This window comes from Aedes albopictus, chromosome 2 (genome assembly GCF_035046485.1).
Source record: "Aedes albopictus strain Foshan chromosome 2, AalbF5, whole genome shotgun sequence".
NCBI lineage: Eukaryota > Metazoa > Arthropoda > Insecta > Diptera > Culicidae > Aedes > Aedes albopictus.
In genome coordinates, this window is record NC_085137.1 from 362404869 (window position 1) to 362422494 (window position 17626).

At 41.5% G+C, this 17626-nt stretch overlaps 2 protein-coding genes and 1 long non-coding RNA gene across 3 annotated transcripts; 1 reads left to right on the forward strand and 2 right to left on the reverse strand.

The window, feature by feature from the left end:
- On the reverse strand, nucleotides 1-2267 carry LOC134286769 (uncharacterized). Its single transcript, XM_062848440.1, has 2 exons — nucleotides 115-2267; nucleotides 1-54 (listed from the first exon to the last, which is right to left on the reverse strand). The coding sequence occupies exon 1, from the start codon at nucleotides 2265-2267 to the stop codon at nucleotides 294-296; it is 1974 nt and encodes a 657-aa protein (XP_062704424.1). The 3' UTR covers nucleotides 1-54; nucleotides 115-293.
- Nucleotides 2268-3116: 849 nt separating this feature from the next.
- LOC134287249 (uncharacterized) lies at nucleotides 3117-5606 on the forward strand. Its single transcript, XM_062848917.1, has 2 exons — nucleotides 3117-5376; nucleotides 5437-5606. Exon 1 carries the CDS (start codon nucleotides 3224-3226, stop codon nucleotides 5195-5197), a length of 1974 nt encoding a protein of 657 aa, XP_062704901.1. The 5' UTR covers nucleotides 3117-3223; the 3' UTR covers nucleotides 5198-5376; nucleotides 5437-5606.
- A 10330-nt stretch (nucleotides 5607-15936) lies between these two features.
- LOC115263326 (uncharacterized) lies at nucleotides 15937-17326 on the reverse strand. The gene is made up of 2 exons (XR_009997151.1): nucleotides 16867-17326; nucleotides 15937-16800 (listed from the first exon to the last, which is right to left on the reverse strand). It is a non-coding gene; the product is annotated as an uncharacterized LOC115263326 (long non-coding RNA).
- Nucleotides 17327-17626: the final 300 nt, after the last annotated feature.

Sequence of the window (17626 nt, forward strand, 5' to 3'; positions counted from 1 at the left end):
TGCTCTACATCGGATAGTCTAGGTACATGGGTTTCGAGATGGCGCCCGTTGCGGCTGTGGACATTATAACATCTTAAATATAGTTTTGTCTGGTTTTAGTTATTTCCTACTTACTGCATGTGTCGCGAAATTTTTGCGAGCTACTGTATCGTGGGAGGCTTTTTGCTATAAAAATCTAGCTTTTTGGCTCGCGTTCTATGCTATAATCGCACTGTTTTATCGCCTACGCTTTTGACCTAAACAGTTTGTGGCTGTTTTCGCTAACTTTTGTTTGAGTATGTGTTAGTGTTGGATCATCTGGAATTTTGTGTTGTGGTGTGGGTGTGTTCTTGTGTATCATGCCTATTTCGTATTTTGTTTATATTTCCTATTTCGTAAATGATTCCAGCGTAAATCGCATGTGGGCCTTCAGTGTCTGTTCTTTTGTTTACACAATTTTTGTTACTTGCTATGTGGCCCATCTCGAGAAACTGTAGTGTGTGTGCGTTTACATTTTTGTCTAATATCTTCACTTTTTTCAGATCAAATCGATGTTGTTTGTTGATGCTGTGGTTCATCAGTGCAGTTTTCTCCCCTAGAGCAACAATTTGTGGGTCGTTTGCATCGCTTCCTTGTTCCAGCAGTTTTTCCAGAGTGTTGTAATGTGTTTGGTGTCCGTATATTCTAGTTTTTAGGCGGTTGGTTGTCATACCAACGTACGTAGCTTCACAGTTGCTGCATGGAATGATGTAGACGACATTACTCTGTTGCTCTGGTGGGACTGGATCTTTCACCATGGTGAAGAGCTCTCTGGTTGACCGGACGTTGTATTTTGCGAGTCGTATGCTGCCGTAATCTCGCTGTAGAACCCTGTCGATTCTGTTCGACAGGTGTGTTATGTATGGAATGCGACGGTAGGTATATTCCAGGTTTTGTGGCTGCTGTTGGTGTTCATCGACGTGCTCATTCATCCTGTTTGCGATCCTATGTCGTAGCGGTTTTGGATAATCGTTTAGTTGCAGCTGTGCATCGATTATTTTTGCTTTTTCACGGTCGTCTAAATCCGTGGATAGCTGATAGACACGTCTAGCGAAATTCTTTGCCATGTTCAGCTTTTGGCTGAGGGGATGGTATGACCTGAAGTTCAGAAATCTTCCACTTGCAATGGGTTTCTGGTACCATTGTGTGGTTACCTTCTGGTTGCTGTGTCTGGTTAGAAGCATGTCCAGGAAGGGTAGTTTGTTATCCACTTCCAGTTCGTAAGTGAACTGGATGTGGACGTCATAGCTATTAAAAGTGTCTAGAACATGTTGCAACTCGCTGATAGGGATTGCTGTTATCAGGTCATCGACAAATTTTCGCAGGAAGGGCAATGGGATATTGAGCATTCGGACGACAGTATCCAGCAAGGTTTCCATCACCCAATCAGCTATCGCTGGCGACAGCGGATTTCCCATCGCGGTGCCGAAGATCTGTTGGTAGTGCTGCCCGTCGAATTTGAAATAGCTAGCATCTATGCAAAACTCAACTATTTCAAGGAATAGATCCAAACAAATGCCAGTATTTGGTCTGATTTCGTCCCACCTCGAGATGATGCTACTTATTGCCAGCGATTTTGGAATGGATGTGAATAGCGATTTCACATCAAGCGAGATTAGCACATAGTTTTCGGGTAGGGTAACGTTGTTGATAAACTGGCAGAACGAGAACGAGTCCTTGATATTGTATGTGCTTACCAGTGATTGCTGGAAAATTTTGCCGATGAATTTCGACAGGTTGTACGACGGAGCAGTGATGTTCGGTACGACGGGTCTCAGCGGCAGGCCCGGTTTATGTGCTTTGGGCTGCCCGTAGATCCTTGGGCACACCGCATTGTACCTGGTTAGCTGCTTGGCCGTTCTATCGTCGATGATGTCCAGGTTTCTGATCCTTCGAACTATGTTGTTGTTCAGTCTTTCGTACCTGGAAGTTGGATCGCGTGGGATTGGGGCGTAGGTTGTTCGATCCTGTAGTAGTTCAAGCATCTTCTTCTTGTAGTCCTCGGATTCCATCAGGACCGTCTTGTTGCCCTTGTCCGATCTGACAACGTAGACGTTCGGATTGTCCTTCAGAAATCTACGTGTGACTGCTTGGGCATTTTCGCAGAATTTTGCTACTGGATCTACCGGAACTGACCTGTTTCTGCTGCCATGGATGTAGTTCATGATGATGTTCGCTACAGCGCATCGGTTACGATCCTGCACTTCAGGAATGGGATTTGTCTTTATAATCTGCTCCACATCAGCCATTAGATGTAGGAATGGGACACGGTCCGCTGCTGTGACCGGTAGAGCGAACTTCAGACCAAGGCTCAGTAGAACTTCCGCCTCCGGTGGTACCACTACCTGTGTACCGTTGTGAATGGCCGTTAAATAAAATGGCCACCATTTCCGGCGCCCACTTCTTTGACGAAATAGCCAACAATTACGGTGCAAGTGCTAAGAACATGCTTAAAGACTACGCTAACAACACCAGAAAACTCGGAAACATGATCAGCAGAAAAGCTTTCCTGATCAGATGCCGAAGAAGAGGAGTATTTCCGGCGCATTTCGCAAACAGTTTTCGATTCACGTACCCATTATTGGAGGAGAATGGACCATTCTCGAATAAGGTTCAGAGGTCTATCAGCAGATTCATGAAATCTATTCTCAACATCGAGATCAAACACACGTTCCACAAGATCAAAACGTTTCAATCGTGTAGACCGAGTCTGGGATATTCGATGTTCGGATGCCTTCTGCTACAGACGTTAGTCTCGATTGAAACGTTTTGATCTTGTGGAACGTGTGTTTGATCTCGATGTTGAGAATAGATTTCATGAATCTGCTGATAGACCTCTGAACCTTATTCGAGAATGGTCCATTCTCCTCCAATAATGGGTACGTGAATCGAAAACTGTTTGCGAAATGCGCCGGAAATACTCCTCTTCTTCGGCATCTGATCAGGAAAGCTTTTCTGCTGATCATGTTTCCGAGTTTTCTGGTGTTGTTAGCGTAGTCTTTAAGCATGTTCTTAGCACTTGCACCGTAATTGTTGGCTATTTCGTCAAAGAAGTGGGCGCCGGAAATGGTGGCCATTTTATTTAACGGCCATTCACAACGGTACACAGGTAGTGGTACCACCGGAGGCGGAAGTTCTACTGAGCCTTGGTCCGAAGTTCGCTCTACCGGTCACAGCAGCGGACCGTGTCCCATTCCTACATCTAATGGCTGATGTGGAGCAGATTATAAAGACAAATCCCATTCCTGAAGTGCAGGATCGTAACCGATGCGCTGTAGCGAACATCATCACGAACTACATCCATGGCAGCAGAAACAGGTCAGTTCCGGTAGATCCAGTAGCAAAATTCTGCGAAAATGCCCAAGCAGTCACACGTAGATTTCTGAAGGACAATCCGAACGTCTACGTTGTCAGATCGGACAAGGGCAACAAGACGGTCCTGATGGAATCCGAGGACTACAAGAAGAAGATGCTTGAACTACTACAGGATCGAACAACCTACGCCCCAATCCCACGCGATCCAACTTCCAGGTACGAAAGACTGAACAACAACATAGTTCGAAGGATCAGAAACCTGGACATCATCGACGATAGAACGGCCAAGCAGCTAACCAGGTACAATGCGGTGTGCCCAAGGATCTACGGGCAGCCCAAAGCACATAAACCGGGCCTGCCGCTGAGACCCGTCGTACCGAACATCACTGCTCCGTCGTACAACCTGTCGAAATTCATCGGCAAAATTTTCCAGCAATCACTGGTAAGCACATACAATATCAAGGACTCGTTCTCGTTCTGCCAGTTTATCAACAACGTTACCCTACCCGAAAACTATGTGCTAATCTCGCTTGATGTGAAATCGCTATTCACATCCATTCCAAAATCACTGGCAATAAGTAGCATCATCTCGAGGTGGGACGAAATCAGACCAAATACTGGCATTTGTTTGGATCTATTCCTTGAAATAGTTGAGTTTTGCATAGATGCTAGCTATTTCAAATTCGACGGGCAGCACTACCAACAGATCTTCGGCACCGCGATGGGAAATCCGCTGTCGCCAGCGATAGCTGATTGGGTGATGGAAACCTTGCTGGATACTGTCGTCCGAATGCTCAATATCCCATTGCCCTTCCTGCGAAAATTTGTCGATGACCTGATAACAGCAATCCCTATCAGCGAGTTGCAACATGTTCTAGACACTTTTAATAGCTATGACGTCCACATCCAGTTCACTTACGAACTGGAAGTGGATAACAAACTACCCTTCCTGGACATGCTTCTAACCAGACACAGCAACCAGAAGGTAACCACACAATGGTACCAGAAACCCATTGCAAGTGGAAGATTTCTGAACTTCAGGTCATACCATCCCCTCAGCCAAAAGCTGAACATGGCAAAGAATTTCGCTAGACGTGTCTATCAGCTATCCACGGATTTAGACGACCGTGAAAAAGCAAAAATAATCGATGCACAGCTGCAACTAAACGATTATCCAAAACCGCTACGACATAGGATCGCAAACAGGATGAATGAGCACGTCGATGAACACCAACAGCAGCCACAAAACCTGGAATATACCTACCGTCGCATTCCATACATAACACACCTGTCGAACAGAATCGACAGGGTTCTACAGCGAGATTACGGCAGCATACGACTCGCAAAATACAACGTCCGGTCAACCAGAGAGCTCTTCACCATGGTGAAAGATCCAGTCCCACCAGAGCAACAGAGTAATGTCGTCTACATCATTCCATGCAGCAACTGTGAAGCTACGTACGTTGGTATGACAACCAACCGCCTAAAAACTAGAATATACGGACACCAAACACATTACAACACTCTGGAAAAACTGCTGGAACAAGGAAGCGATGCAAACGACCCACAAATTGTTGCTCTAGGGGAGAAAACTGCACTGATGAACCACAGCATCAACAAACAACATCGATTTGATCTGAAAAAAGTGAAGATATTAGACAAAAATGTAAACGCACACACACTACAGTTTCTCGAGATGGGCCACATAGCAAGTAACAAAAATTGTGTAAACAAAAGAACAGACACTGAAGGCCTACATGCGATTTACGCTGGAATCATTTACGAAATAGGAAATATAAACAAAATACGAAATAGGCATGATACACAAGAACACACCCACACCACAACACAAAATTCCAGATGATCCAACACTAACACATACTCAAACAAAAGTTAGCGAAAACAGCCACAAACTGTTTAGGTCAAAAGCGTAGGCGATAAAACAGTGCGATTATAGCATAGAACGCGAGCCAAAAAGCTAGATTTTTATAGCAAAAAGCCTCCCACGATACAGTAGCTCGCAAAAATTTCGCGACACATGCAGTAAGTAGGAAATAACTAAAACCAGACAAAACTATATTTAAGATGTTATAATGTCCACAGCCGCAACGGGCGCCATCTCGAAACCCATGTACCTAGACTATCCGATGTAGAGCATTACTATACATGTACAAGAGAACGTAACCTCTGTAAGCAATAGGGTGAGTCAGAAATCATGAACTGCAAATTAATTTTTCAAAATTTTAGAATCCTTGAAAAAGGTAAAATAAATTACCGAAACCGTCGGATGTAGAGAGAATATCGTTTCTCGCTGCTCTTTAAGACTGCAAAGGCCGAGAATATCACGTTTCCCAGCTAAAGTTCCCACAGTCGAAAGCAACCATTTCCAGAAATTTTATTTCGATTGGACATTTGGTTACAGAGATATCTTTCGAAGAACACTTAGGATTTATACAACTAAACTTTTTGAGATTTTTGACCAAGTGTATCATAATAAATATCTTAGCCGTCTGTCAACCAATTTCGGTTCTCCTGACACCAAATGAAAGCTACAACATTCTAGTAGAACCCTATACAATTTCATTAGGATTGGACATTTGGTTACCGAGATATCTTTTAAAGAGTACTTGGGAGTAATACAGGTTAACTTTCTGAGATTTTTGACCAAGGGTACCCCTTATAAATATCTCAGCCGTCTGTCAACCGATTTGGGTTTTCTTAGCACCAAATGAAAGCTACAATATCCTTGTAAAAGGCCCTGAAATTTTATTTCGATTCGACATTTGATTATTGAGATATCTTACGAAGAGTATTTCAATATTTTTTTTTATTATTATATTCACTTGTTATCTTGCATGAGCTTTTGACCAGTCCACATTGGTCGGGCTCCATACAAAGGAACGGCCAAAACTCTCAAAAACGAAATCGATATTTTTAAATTTTATTTCACCTTATAACAAAGATAATGTATTGTAGTTTAATGATTCTTAATTAAAAGCATACCAGCTTTTGTATTTCAATGATATTTTCACTGCCAAAGTGGCCTAAGTCATAAAATTGAAAAATGAATTATTCAAAAAAAAGTGAAATAATAATATTTTGAGAATGGAATATATGGTTCATGTTATCCAGCATATGAAAGCTTGTTATTGGACTGTTTGAATACACTTATGGTGCAAAATTAATAAGTCACAAAACTTTTCAAATTTTCATATATTGTACCTTAAGAATTTTGGTAATTTTTAAGTTAAAAAACGGTTCGTGTCGTCGCAATTTTGAATAGTACATCTTAAACATCATGCTTAGGGCTGCACAAAAACGTTTAAATATTTTGCAGAAATTTGCAGTTTTTCAAATTAGAGCTATTGAAAAAAGTCATGTTTTTTTCATATATTTTACGTTATTTTTCCATTTTTGACTGAAATAAAATTTATCTTCCCACATTTTTCACACGTTTCGAATAAACTTGATTGGATTTAATCGAAAGATGAACATTTAATTAAATTCAAATTGATTTTCTAACAAAAAACGCAAAAAATGTAAGGTTTACTGATTTTTACCGTTTTTTGAAATTATTGAAGTTACGTAATTTTTGAATACCCCTTTTTAAACACTGAAAATACTATATAACATATCTAGACAACCTATAACTTCGATTAAACACATAAAAAGAGTTTTGGCCAAACTTTATCTTTTTCCGACCATTGTGCAGTCTAGGGGAAATTATTTTTCAATCAATAATGCTGACCTCATACAAAGTGTATACTAGCAGGTTATTGTTTTCATCCTCGTCATCATCCTCGACTCTGCCGACCTCCAAGAGGACATCAACACAGTGTTAGTTTGGTGCAGTGATAACGGCATGCGTGTAAATAACAAAAAATGTAAAATCATATCGTTTACTCGCTCCCACAATCCCCGTCACTACCGTTACAATATGGATGGAGAACAATTGGAACGTGTAACGTCAATCTGCGACCTTGGAGTCGTCGTGGATGAAAAGCTCAGCTTCAATGAACATGTAGGAATTGTAACAGCAAAAGCGTATTCTGTGTTAGGTTTTATACGTCGGCATGCTTCAGAATTCACCGACGTGTATATCCTTAAAACACTGTACTGTTCGTTAGTGCGGAATATACTAGAGTACGCATCACTGGTTTGGTCTCCACACTATATGTGCTCCATATCACTAGCGTAGAGCGCGTGCAGAAGAAGTTTCTCCGTTTTTCACTGCGGCTACTTCCGTGGAACGATCCAATTAATCTCCCTCCTTATTCGGAAAGATGCAAACTGATAGGTTTGGAAACACTATCGTCCAGGCGAGAGAACACGCAACGTTTATTTGTCTTCGACATAATCACGGGAGCAATTGACTGCTCCTCGCTTCTTGAGCAGATTCCGCTCAACATTCCACCCCGTCGGTTCCGGCATTCTTCTCTTTTGGCTGTCCCCTATCACCGAACAAACTACGGTTACAATAATCCACTTGACTCTTGCATTCGCTTGTTTAATGATGTTTGTGATGTGTTCGATTTTAATACCGTCAGTGGGGGTGTCATTGGGCCAAAACTGCATAGTCCATCCCTTTGTATGTCGTTACAACAATACTTTAACTCTAAATCAATGTTGAATTTGGTAGACACGTTCATTTATATATTGTTTAGGATTGTTTAAAGTATAAATGCTTCAACTTTTATTTTGACAATAATATAGAGTAATTAAAATTGGCCCAATTTCACCCCTTCTAGGGGGTGACATTGGGCCAAACGCTAAAATTCAATCCAAATAGTTCAATGTGAGATAATATCGCTTGCAAATCAAAACTAGTGAATATATAGCTGCTTGCGCACAACCTATCAGTGCCTAGTCACTTTAATATAACATTACAGACAAACAAACATGAAAGTTTGACCACATTCATTGTAAACGATCATTGATCCATTACAATACATCCGCTATCCCCTGGATATAACTCCAACTAGCATTCTCAAAAGACAAAAGAAATATTTTCTCATCATCTACCTATAAACTGATATGCGTGCATTTTTAATTTAGCATGAATCTTACATTTATTTCTAAAACAAACGCCGTTTTATGCATGAAATAATGTGAATACTTGCAGTTGTTTTAATTCACATTTGTAGGGTTCTCGTACTGACTGCATTGCTTTTATATGGCCCAAAGTCACCCCCAAAATGAGTTATTTGCACTACAGCTCGAATTAATAAGTTTTTCATGCAAAATAGCATACAAAACCAAGAAAACTAATATTACTTCTCAAAACAACTACTCAATATATCTAGAAAACAGCAGTTCATTACATATCCGATGTTCAGCTGTTTTCTAATGGACATTTTAAAACAACGATGTTGTACAGTACGCTTAACCATGATATTCACATCACGTTTTCTTAATGGAAAATTAACAAAATGTGACATTTTTCTACAGCGGATGATCAACGCAAGTTATATTTACCATATGGTATCAGCTTTTTGATAATCAGTTCATTAATGTTAGTATTTTGAGCGAAACATCTTTTTTTTTTTTTTTTTGAGTTTTTCCATAAATACTTTATTGTGAATGGACATCCAGTACGTTTGCTGAAATATTTCTATCATGTTTTAAACCAAACTCGCTCTTTTGACCCATTGTCATTCCCAACAACGGAACTTGGTAATCAAATATAAAACTAGATAGATAACTAGTCTAAGTAGAGACACAGTGTAGTATTGTGAACACTTGTGATTATGAAGCAGTTTTTAGTGACTGCATGCGTACTGATGGTTCTTTTCCAGTTCACAGACAAACCAACAAAGCGTCAAGGCCACAGGGAGTTCAAATTCGTTTTCCCAATTTTTTTTTTTTTTTCTGCGCTTTATTTACTCAAACAAAAACGTTACAAAACTTACCAAATAAAACTCACATAGTTGCCAAATTCCTTATCAAAGAATTCCTTATTTTTATACAATTCTAACCTAATCACTGACCTGAAGTCATTAACATTACTGTTTGCGTAATTTTTCAAATTGTAGTTGATAACTTGTGCTAGTATCCAAAGTGCCAATTTTTCATTATTTTTTCCAAGTATTTTATCCAAAATCTCAACAGGATCTACAACATTTATTCTCATTTTGTTTATTATTATGATTTTAGCAAAATCCCACACTTCATATGATTTTTTACATTTTTTTAAACGATGGTCCACATCATCTACTTGATCACATATATTACAAAGATTATTGTCTGTACCTCGAATTTTATGCTTGAACAACTTGCTTCGAGTTGGTATTATACTATTTACATAGTAATACAAAGATACTTTAAGGTTTGAATCGAGAAACTTTTTGTTTAGATTAGGCCACACATTTTGCCATATTTTGTCTAGATTTTTTAGTTCAATAGCTGGTTGGATGTGCATATTTTCAATAGAGTAAGTGTACATTTGCTTGGTGGAATTTAAATTGGTAAGCCTCACAAGATTTTCTGCATCTCTAATATAAATGCCACAGGTTCTTCCTAGTTTAAGATTTTTTCTATTCTTATATAGAAAATCTTGTGAGGGCAATGAACCATTTTTAGTTGATGTATACAAAATATTACGGACAAAAAGAGCTCTTATTTTATAACCTACATGAATCAATCCTAACCCTCCTTTCTCTGCATCCAAATACAATTGATTTCAATTTATTTTAAATAAATGCCCCATCCACAGATAATTTCCTACTACCTTAGTAATCTCCGCAATAAACTTATTGGGGGCAGGTATAATCTGCCCAACATACCATAGTTTGGACAAAATATAGTTGTTTAAAATCCATATTTTTTGTATTATATTTAAATTTCTAAATTTTGCAACGAAAACCGATTGTTTGTTTTTTTTAAGCTGTATCTCGTACATATTCAAAATAGTTTTATCCCATGATGTTCTGAAGGTTATACCCAAAACTTTCAACTCATTAACCTTATTAATCTCTCCACATTCTAGTTGAAGATCGTTAAAACACAAAATATTAGATTTTTTTAAATTTAAACTAATTCTTGCATCTTTTGAAAATAATCTCATGACTTCAAATACTTTTTCAAATTCAATTTGATTTTTTATAATCAAACAAATATCATCCGCATATACTACCATCTTAATAAAATTACCATCAAATAAAATACCGGGTATTTCCACGGAGAGCATTGCTAGCAATGGTTCAAGATACAGTACGAAAAGGACCATGCTTAGTGGACATCCTTGTCGTACTGAGCGATTTATTTTGATTTTATCAGTTAAAGTTCCTGCCACAAGCAAACTTGAAAATGCTTCATTATAGAGATTTTTCAAAGTATTAATAAAGATTTCAGGAAATCCATATTTTTCCAGAACTGCCCACAGATTTATTTATTTTATTTATTTATTTATTAAAAATTACATTCATCGGATTTTATATCCTAGTGAACATTACTAATTAAAACATATATAAAAATTAAAACTAACATTCATTATAAATTTAAAGCAAGAACCTTATCCCTAAAGCTGGCTAACGACATGTTAAAATTAAAAAGCTGCTGCACTTTATTGAATTCGTTAATCATCGCAGGAAACGGCGCGTAACTTCCATAGTTAGTCCTATGCAGACTGGGGCGCAGGAGAGTGTGATTACGAAGGGCCCTTGGAGGAACATAAACAGGAAGTAAGGAAAGAAGCGTACAAGAATCAATGTCTCCTTTCAAAAGCTTGGCAACAAAAATTGCTTGGTTCACGTGACGTCGGTGCTCTAATGTATCCAGGTTGAGTAACCGGCAACGATCTCGGTAGGGCGGTAAATTGGCTGGGTCCCTCCATGGTAGGTTAGCGAGGGCATGTCGAAGAAAACGTTTTTGAATGCCTTCGATACGTTCAATCCATGTAGACTGATACGGAGTCCATACAACATCAGCAGTTTCGACTATCGATCGTACAAGTGAGCAAAAAAGAGATTTCAAACAATAGGGATCCTTGAATTCACGAGAAATTTTGAAAATAAAACCAAGCTGGCGGTTGGCCTTATCAATGACAGAGCTCCTTTGCTGTTTAAATGTGAGATTACTGTCCAACAAGACCCCCAGATCTCTTACAACTGATGATCTTTCAAGTGGAATATCATTTATCTTATAGTTAAATATCACAGGGTTCAACTTTCTATGGAACGAAATCACTGAACATTTACAAATGCTCAGCGACATATGATTGCGTGAACACCAAGCAGCAAATTCATTCAGTAAAGTTTGCAACAATAGGCAGTCGTTTTTACTCCGAATGACGACGTAGATTTTAAGGTCATCAGCAAACAGTAGTCTGCAGCCATGAGGAAGAATATTCGTGACGTCATTGAAGAAAATGGAGAACAATAATGGCCCTAGATTGCTTCCTTGGGGAACTCCTGATGTGCATGAGAATTCCCGCGAACAGCAAGAACCAATTCTTACTCGAAGTTTACGCCCAACAAGGTAGCTTTTAAGCCACATTACAAAATTATCAGATGCGCCAATTTTCCTGATTTTCTCCAAAAGAATGTGATGATTGATCCGGTCGAAGGCGGCGGTGAGGTCGGTGTAAACCGCATCAACTTGCAGTCCTTGCTCAATACTGGTGATGCACGTGGTAGTAAATTCAACCAGGTTCGATGTTACAGATCTTCGTGGAAAGAAGCCGTGTTGGTCGGACGAAATGTATTGTTTAACTTTAAAAAACAAGTACTCATTTACGACTATCTCGAAGATCTTAGACCCAGCACTCAATGAAGTTATCCCACGATAGTTGGAGATGTCCCTTTTCGATCCTTTTTTAAATACTGGAAACATGATGGAGCTTTTCCAAACCTCTGGAAACTTACGTTGCCTCAAAGATAGGTTGAAAATAAACCGTAACGGCGCGAGAAGGCACTCGGCACACTTCTTGTAGATTACCGCAGGGATACCATCCGGACCAGGTTTATAGGAACTTTTTAACTTGTCTGTAGCGCGTACGATCATCGAGTCGGTTACTTCAAAAATATCAATATCCACAGCGTCTGTAGCAACATTATTGGTTGCTTGTTTCAGTTCAAAATCGGTACATGATGTATTGTTGAACACACTACAGAAGCGTTCAGCAAATAACGAACATTTATCACTAGCCGTAGTACAGTGCTTATCGCCAAAGAACATGTTCACTGGAAAGCCGTAGTCTTTTCGTTTGCTGTTGACAAAAGCCCAAAATGATTTCGGATTCCGACGGAGATGGTTTTGAGTTCTCAGAACAAAAACACGGTAGCGATAGGTGTTCATCGTCGTATAAGCTCTGCTGATAATCTTAAACTCGGTTCTCAGGAGCGGTGTACGAAATTTTCGCAGTTTACGTAGCGCTGCATTCTTTCTGCGCTTGAGGGTCCGCAATTCGTGATTTTCCCAGGGAGGTAGCCGTGGCTTACGTTTAATTGGAACATGTTCGACTAACCAGTTATTCAGCACACATAGAAAATAGGCAGTAGCTTGATCCACATCACTGCAGTTGTACATTGGTGACCAGTCAAAGAGGCTGAGATATGTTACGAGAGCATCAACATTTGTCTTTTTGAAATCCAGCTGCTGATCTTCATCATTGGTGCATACATCCTCAACGTAAAATGGTAAGAGTATTTCAAGCGGTGGGTGATGCAAGTCCGGTGCGATAAGTACATCGTTGGTTTCAGACACAGAGAAGTCAATTGAGTTGGAAAAAACCAAATCGAGAGTATGTCCATTTAGATTTTTAGTTGGATTGATCTGATGCAGATTGCAGAAGGCCATTCCATCAATTGTCGAATAACGTGCATGGTTTAGAGAAGAGTTTGAATAGTCAATTGTAACTGAACCTTGTTCATCCTTCATCCAATGGATTTCAGAGAAGTTGTAATCACCAAAAATGAGAATTGTGTCGTCACAGGAACTACAGGAGTCAATTTCACGTACTGACTTTAGATGAGATTCAATGACTTGTGAATCGTTCGTCTTATCAGGAGGAAGGTAAAACGAAGAAATGTATAGGCACTTGTTGTTGAAGTCGAGCTTGACCCATACTTGTTCCAAGCAGCTATCACAGATGCTGAGCTGCACAGAAGAAAGCGTCTTCTTTACGGCAACGAGAACTCCACCTCCCATGCGTTTAGAGCTGTTAACTCCGTTTCGATCGCATCTGTATACATCATATAGAGGCCCAAATAATTGGACGGAATGTATACGGTTATCCAGCCATGTTTCAGTCAGCACAATAACATCAAAATCACATCCGGTCACGGCAAGAAACCAAGCATCGATTTTTGTTCGAAGACCTCGAACATTTTGGTAGTAGACTTTTAGAGATGAAGCGGCAGATGCAAGATCAGTGATAGGATTATCGCTCAGATGACTAGGTCGTGGATCACTGCGAGAGGAAGACAAATCACCAAGCCGAAAATGTTCAGATAAACGATGGTACTTGCCTGGAGAGGCATTTTGGATGCCCCCTCCCGGCCCTTCGACGGCTGAGGTGCCAGGACGACTTTGTGTGTAACGTTGATCAAAATTAGCATTTAGGTCGAGGTGGTCAGGGGCATCCAAAGTGCTTTTTTGTGTGCGTCCTGGAAGGCCTGTGCTGGGTTGTGACATGTCAATAAGGCTGGTGGTGTGAGGATGAGTCGCCTGGCTAGATATGTGGAGCGCATCTATGACAGCGCCACAAGCGGTGGTAGTGTTGAAGTAAAGTTGTCTGGGAGAATAATATGAATCACCGGACGGCGGATGCTCGGAAACAGATCTGTACTTGCCTGAGGAGGCATTTTGGATGCCCCCTTCCGTTGTTCCGACGGCTGAGGTGCCAGGACGACTTTGTGAGCAGGATTCATCAAAATAGGCAGCTGAGACGGAGTGGTCAGGGGCATCCAAAGTGCTTTTTTGTGTGCGTCCTGGGAAATCCGAGCCGGGTTCAGGATTGGTAGTCCAAGGATGCTTTATCTGTCTGGTCGTTTGATTGGATTCAGCGGTAGTGGCGTAGCAGCGGTAAGAGTATAATCGACGTTCACTGGGAAAGTTCAGCAAATCAACGGACGGCAAATGTTCAGAAACAGAATTGTACTTGCCTGAGGAGGCATTTTGGATGCCCCCTTCCGTTTCTCCGGAGGCTGAGATGCCAGGACGACTTTGTGAGCAGGATTCATCAGAACAGGCAGCTAAAACGGAGTGGTCAGGGGCATCCAAAGTGCTTTTTTGTGTGCGTCCTGGGGAATCCGAACCGGGTTGCGTTCCGACGAAAAGTTTAGTAGCCCAAGGATGATTCAGATGTTTAGTCGTATGGTGAGGCTCCGCGGTAACTGTGCCGCAGCTGTTAGGGCATACTCGACGTTCACTGGGAAAAATCAGCAAATCAACGGACGGCGAATGTTCAAAAACAGAGTTGTACTTGCCTGAGAAGGCATTTTGGATGCCCCCTTCCGTTCCTGCGACGGTTGAGATGCCAGGACGACTTTGAAAGCAGGAATCAACTAATACGGCAGCTGAGTCGAGGTGGTCGGGGACATCCAATATGCTTTTTTGTATGCGTCCTGGAGAAGTCCGGTTGAAGAAAGTACAATTGAACTCATGATAGCCTGGAGTTACTAAATGGCTGGTCGAATGGAGCAACTCTATAACCTGGCCGGCGTAATCGGGGGTGGGTTGTTTTTTGGGGTGTGGTCGAAGATTCGTACAGTCACTCCATCTGGCCAGTACCAGGGGTCGCCAATTACATTAGAGATAGACTTGTTAACGGTAACTTTGAACGATACGAAAGTTAAGTCGTTCAGTGTTTTTCCTCGAGGAACAAGTTTGACTACTTTGACAGTAGCCGGATTGACGTTCGTGATATCCTGAAGGTACGTTAACACATCCTCCTCCTTCTGATCAGGAGTGAAAGGAGTGACATAGAAATCAGTCGAGTCTTCGTCAACTGCTCCAATCCGGGCAACGCTTAACGGACCAGCAGAGGGTCTACGTGGCACATTTTCACGTTCGCGGCTGGAGCTCTGGTCGGTGTCTACCGAAATGGAATCAGACTTGCTTAGTACTTGCTCATTTTTTTGCGATGGAACAGCAGGAGTGGAGGCGCGATCACGTTTGTTGGTGGACTTCGATGTGGATGGCATTGGGTTAGTCACGATCTGGACCCGCTTGTTACCTCCGACGACAAACTTCTCGGGAGCTTGACTAACCGTAGCATTAATCTCGTCGAGGATTTCAAAAAAGGAGGTGTCATCGCAAGACCTGGAGCGATTCATAGGGACGTCAGAGACTGTGTCGTCCAGGGTCATCATGTCGATGGTCTGATGGAAAGTTTGTAGCGGCCATGGGCCCGCTCGGAGTCTGCTTCTTGTTTCCAGCCCGGATTTTTAAACAAGTGGCTTAAGCGCCACCTCCTAGGAGGACCACCCGTCGTTTTCTACGATGCCCGGCTAGATACTGACCGAAGAGTCAGCTTCGGAATAATCAACAATGCGCGGGAACAAGCGAGCAGACTCATCATACAAGGACTCTACTTCAATAGCGGAAGCCACACAGACATAACCAACAAATTCCCCCAAACGACCGATATCCCAGAACTCGACCTTATCCTGTTCTCATCACGGGCAAAGACTCCCCAACCACTTCAATCCCATTCCGTTTTGGAAGATGGATGTTACAACAAGACGGACCAAAAAAATACGGAACGAAACGTGAAATGTACTTGAACTTTCTTAACGATCACTAACTAACACATGTTTTCTCTTAGGGAAACAAGGACTATATATTCAACATTTATTCAATTTGATAACCTAGGATAATCATGGCCTGAATCAATTTGATAACCTATGCATTTCTACGGTCGCGTCCGACCGGCCTTCCTTCTTCTTCCCCTTTCCAAACTATGGCCCTATCTTGTGCGGTTGTGGTCTACGCTAGCGCTTTTGTGTGTGTAGGTGCTAATTCACTTGCATGCAAAATTTAGTGGAACGTACTCACGAGCTTTCGATCGGGTGCTTTCTACGACGACGCCGATGACGTTGACGATAGTGTCGACGATTGGTAGATCGGTACCTCTACGGTGAATTCGATTCACGGCCACGCACGAGCTTCGTGGAGTGTTTCTCGTGCTCGTGACCAAACGAGCGGACGATTGGCGAATGTCGCTTGCCTTCGGAGTGCGTTGGTGACGTTCGCGACTCCCTTCCGGCCTGGAATCGCCGGGCAAACTTTGGCCCCAGGACGCAGGGTGGATGCGCGACGTAAGGTGGTGGGCGAGACGCTCTCGTTCTTCGCTTTGTGCGATGTACGTGCTATTTTTGGAGTAGAGGTATAGCCGTCGCTCGCGCTTGGCTAGATGACACAATTAGCACATAAAATACCACACAACACAAGTCGTTTACCTTTGAACTTGGTACTCGGGTTCAACACGCACAATTCACCGCACAACCTAGCTATTGAACTTTTGGCCTAAACGGGGATACACAGAGACAATTAATACTCGTTGAAGTACTCTTCACGTTTAAGTTAACTCACAAAATCACACCACGGGAAAGACACTACTTCGCGATCCTTCTTCTACCACGATCTGGGACAAAGTGGACGAGAATATCTTTGTGATTCCTCAGATAGGATCTCACGGTATGGTTCCCGGAAATGGAAGCCCGAAGGTCTCCGTTGATCAGGTCTGTATGATTTCGGATAAAGAAATCTCCCTTGCCTTTGAATTGTCTTTTCATCTCATTCCGTTACAAAGTCAACTATTCAGAAGCTAACTACTTCGGGGTTCTCTAACAAGGTAACGAGAGCACGAACAGTGATACTCATTGCAGCGTGTGCTTGCGTAGCGGATAACCTATCTACGCTTCAGGAAATTGTATGCAATTGTTGGTATCATTTTGATTCAGCTAATGTCCATGCTATTTTGATGCTAAATCTTTTATTTATCAAATTTTATACATTTAACGTGAATTCTAATTATTGAACAATGAATTAAATAAGAAAATAACAAATAAACAAATAACGAAAAAGGGCTACCGTTACAAGTTGTATGGTCAAGCGAGAGATTGGCCGGTGGGGTCCATTGCTGAGAGTCGTAGAGTGCCTTGTTCATCTTTCGCAAGCTTTCTCCATAGTTTCCTAAACGGGTGTCCATGGAGTCGGTTCGTATCAGGAGCTCACGTAGAGCTTTGAAGATTACCTTTTCACGATCGTGTACAGCAGGATCAAAGTTCAAGCGGCATGAGGAACAGAACCAGTAGAACCCGACGTTCGCCGTCCAGGATGAAAGTTGAGT